General features: G+C 40.6%; 1 protein-coding gene across 1 annotated transcript; it reads right to left on the bottom strand.

The window, feature by feature from the left end:
- Positions 1-350: 350 nt before the first annotated feature.
- Positions 351-1,052, bottom strand: LOC113368063 (activity-regulated cytoskeleton associated protein 2-like). Its single transcript, XM_026609631.1, has one exon. It carries the CDS (start codon positions 1,050-1,052, stop codon positions 351-353), a length of 702 nt encoding a protein of 233 aa, XP_026465416.1.
- Between the last annotated feature and the right edge of the window lie 1,378 nt (positions 1,053-2,430).

The following is a 2,430-nucleotide window of genomic DNA, read 5'->3' as shown; positions in this document are numbered from 1 at the left end:
CTCCGTCTGCCATGGCCATCTCTATGTTTCGCGGTTGAAACTTATGTCAGTTTTTTCTTAAAACTTCATACAAATGATAACCTGCGAGGCTTTGGTCGGCGCCAGTGTCCACGAAACCGGTGGGTTTGCGTTTCTTCTGTTTTGACGGACTTTGAGGCGTCGACATTCCTGCGTCGTATGGCTCCTTCGTTTACAAAATGTACAGCCCACTCTGATTTGATTCTTGCACTTCACACAGAAGAAACTGGCCGCTTGTATTTCCGCTCCGTCGCTAAGACTCGTTGTGCAATTCGGGCATTTACTGCGGATCACGCCTGGCTTACCGCAACCATAGCATGAGTATTTTGCATCTACTTGTATAGAAGCAGTTTTTGCCTGTGTCCTGGTTTTAGTCCGGCACTCTTCTTCAATGTGTCCGGTCCGTTTGCAGAACGTGCAAACTTTCTCGTTTCCTCTTTGGGTATGACACATTTCTTATTCTCGTTTAGGTTGGCTTCGATTTCTCGTGCTCTCGCTAGAAGTTCTTCGAACGATGAAACCATTGTACGCGGAATACGCTCACGAATATTCAATCGTAGCAGCCCGTATATCATGTCCAATTGGCCGCTTATTGGGATTTCAGGCGGAGGAATCTCGGCAAATAGAGCTCTCTTCTTACATATGCATAAATCTGTCGGCGTGCTACGGTCCTGTCGTGTGTTGAATATCTCTAAATAGTTCGCGTAGGCTGGCTTCTGAAGTGCGAATGAGGATTTTATTAGCGCTATTGCTTCTGTAAACGTGCTTACCTTGCTTTTTATGCCTTGCCAGCAGGTGGCTGCGACGTCTTTTAGTAGTAGCGGGAGTCCCATGAGCGCTTTTTCTTCACTAATATTCTCCATTTCTTTGTAGAGTGCTATCACTGTAGTGAATTCAGCAACTTTCTCTGCGTCCCGCGTTCTATCGAAGCTTGCCTTGCAGTTTGCGAAACTACCTGAGCTTTTTTCTGGTTCTTTCTGGCCTAAGGCTACAATTAGCCTTTGGAGCATGTCCTCAGTAAGGTTGATGGCCATATCCGTCGTGACAGTCCGTTTCCTCAAAACTCTGCTGGGTGCCAGATTTATGTTGTATACTTCGATCCAATCCTTTTCTTATCACAAAGTTGGGCGCCAATTTGTGACCTCACGATGTTTGGTCGCTGAAAATATAATTAAAACAAAAGCTGTAAGGCAACTGTTTCTTATATATATTAATTACAGGGTTCAAGAATAGATTAGATACAAAATATTTGCAATACTAATATATTTGCTTCGGCCTCTAGTAGTAGCGGGAAGTTCTGAATCTCGTCGAACACCGTCGAACTGTTGTGCGTGAATCGCGTCGAACAGTTTTAGTCCTCTCTTGGCTTGTTATGCGTTGAGCGCGTCAAACGTTGTAGATCTCCTGAAACTGTAGTGCGTGAGTCGCGTCGAACAGTTAATCCTACTTGAGGCTTTTAGGTCAGCTATCAATTACAACGTTTTTACTTTTGCAGGCCAATTTATACTAAGGGTCGCTTTTGCAAAATTCTTACGGGGATGTAAGCGAGCCAATCCTGTGTCCGAAAGTCGGTGTGTCCTTCTTACACCGTAGTGCCGTCTTATTCTAGCTTCATCCCTCTCCTCCAAGGTGGTAGTCGTTCTATCTCGCTCACTCCCACGGCACTATATCTTGTGTTCTCTTGCATCTTCGACTCTAGCGCGTAGGGTGAGGGAAGTTTGTCTTGAAGTCTGTGTTGAGTACCTGCTTTTGCATGACGCGTCCTTATGTGCACCGGTTCTATCTTTATCTGGACTCGTCACGTCTTTATCTATGCGTATTTGTATGTTTGTATATACATAAGCATTACTCACAACCATATTGCAATCGTAGTATTGCGAAAATATTGTAATTTCTATGATTATGGATTTATAAGGTTATTTACAAGTTTATAAGATATTATGAGATGATCAATACTACTCATGAATAATTGTTAATGTTACAATTATTCATTTTTATTAATATTTTTATTTCATATATATTATAGGTTAATGTTGCAACCAATCTGTATAATAAACCTATTTTAATTAATTCTTCAAACATGATATTTGGCACAATATTGTCATATGCCCTTTTTATATCATAAAACAGGGCTACCACATAATTATTTTTTGAGAATGCAATATTTAAAATGGTCATTAATTTACATAGATTATCCTTTGTGCCTAATCCCCTTCTAAAGCCATATTGACTTTTATTTCTAAAGCCATATTGACTACAGAGTAAAAATGGACAGAATGAAATTTATTGAGAACGATGCCGGAAGCATTTCTACAAAAACAAATTCTTGCGGGTCTTAGTTTATATAACCAGTTGACTAAAACTTAATTTCAGGGTACTTCATTTTTACTGCCAAATATTTTATAAATCTCC

The sequence above is a fragment of the Ctenocephalides felis genome, unplaced genomic scaffold, assembly GCF_003426905.1.
Source record: "Ctenocephalides felis isolate EL2017-DRISC unplaced genomic scaffold, ASM342690v1 CF-g0.4_SCAFFOLD_00758, whole genome shotgun sequence".
NCBI classification, from domain to species: Eukaryota; Metazoa; Arthropoda; class Insecta; order Siphonaptera; family Pulicidae; genus Ctenocephalides; species Ctenocephalides felis.
This window is presented reverse-complemented; position numbering and strand designations above follow the sequence as displayed.

Excerpts from the sequence above, each read along its gene's own strand:
- LOC113368063 (XM_026609631.1), bottom strand. The coding sequence starts at position 1,052 with ATGGCCATCAACCTTACTGAGGACATGCTCCAAAGGCTAATTGTAGCC.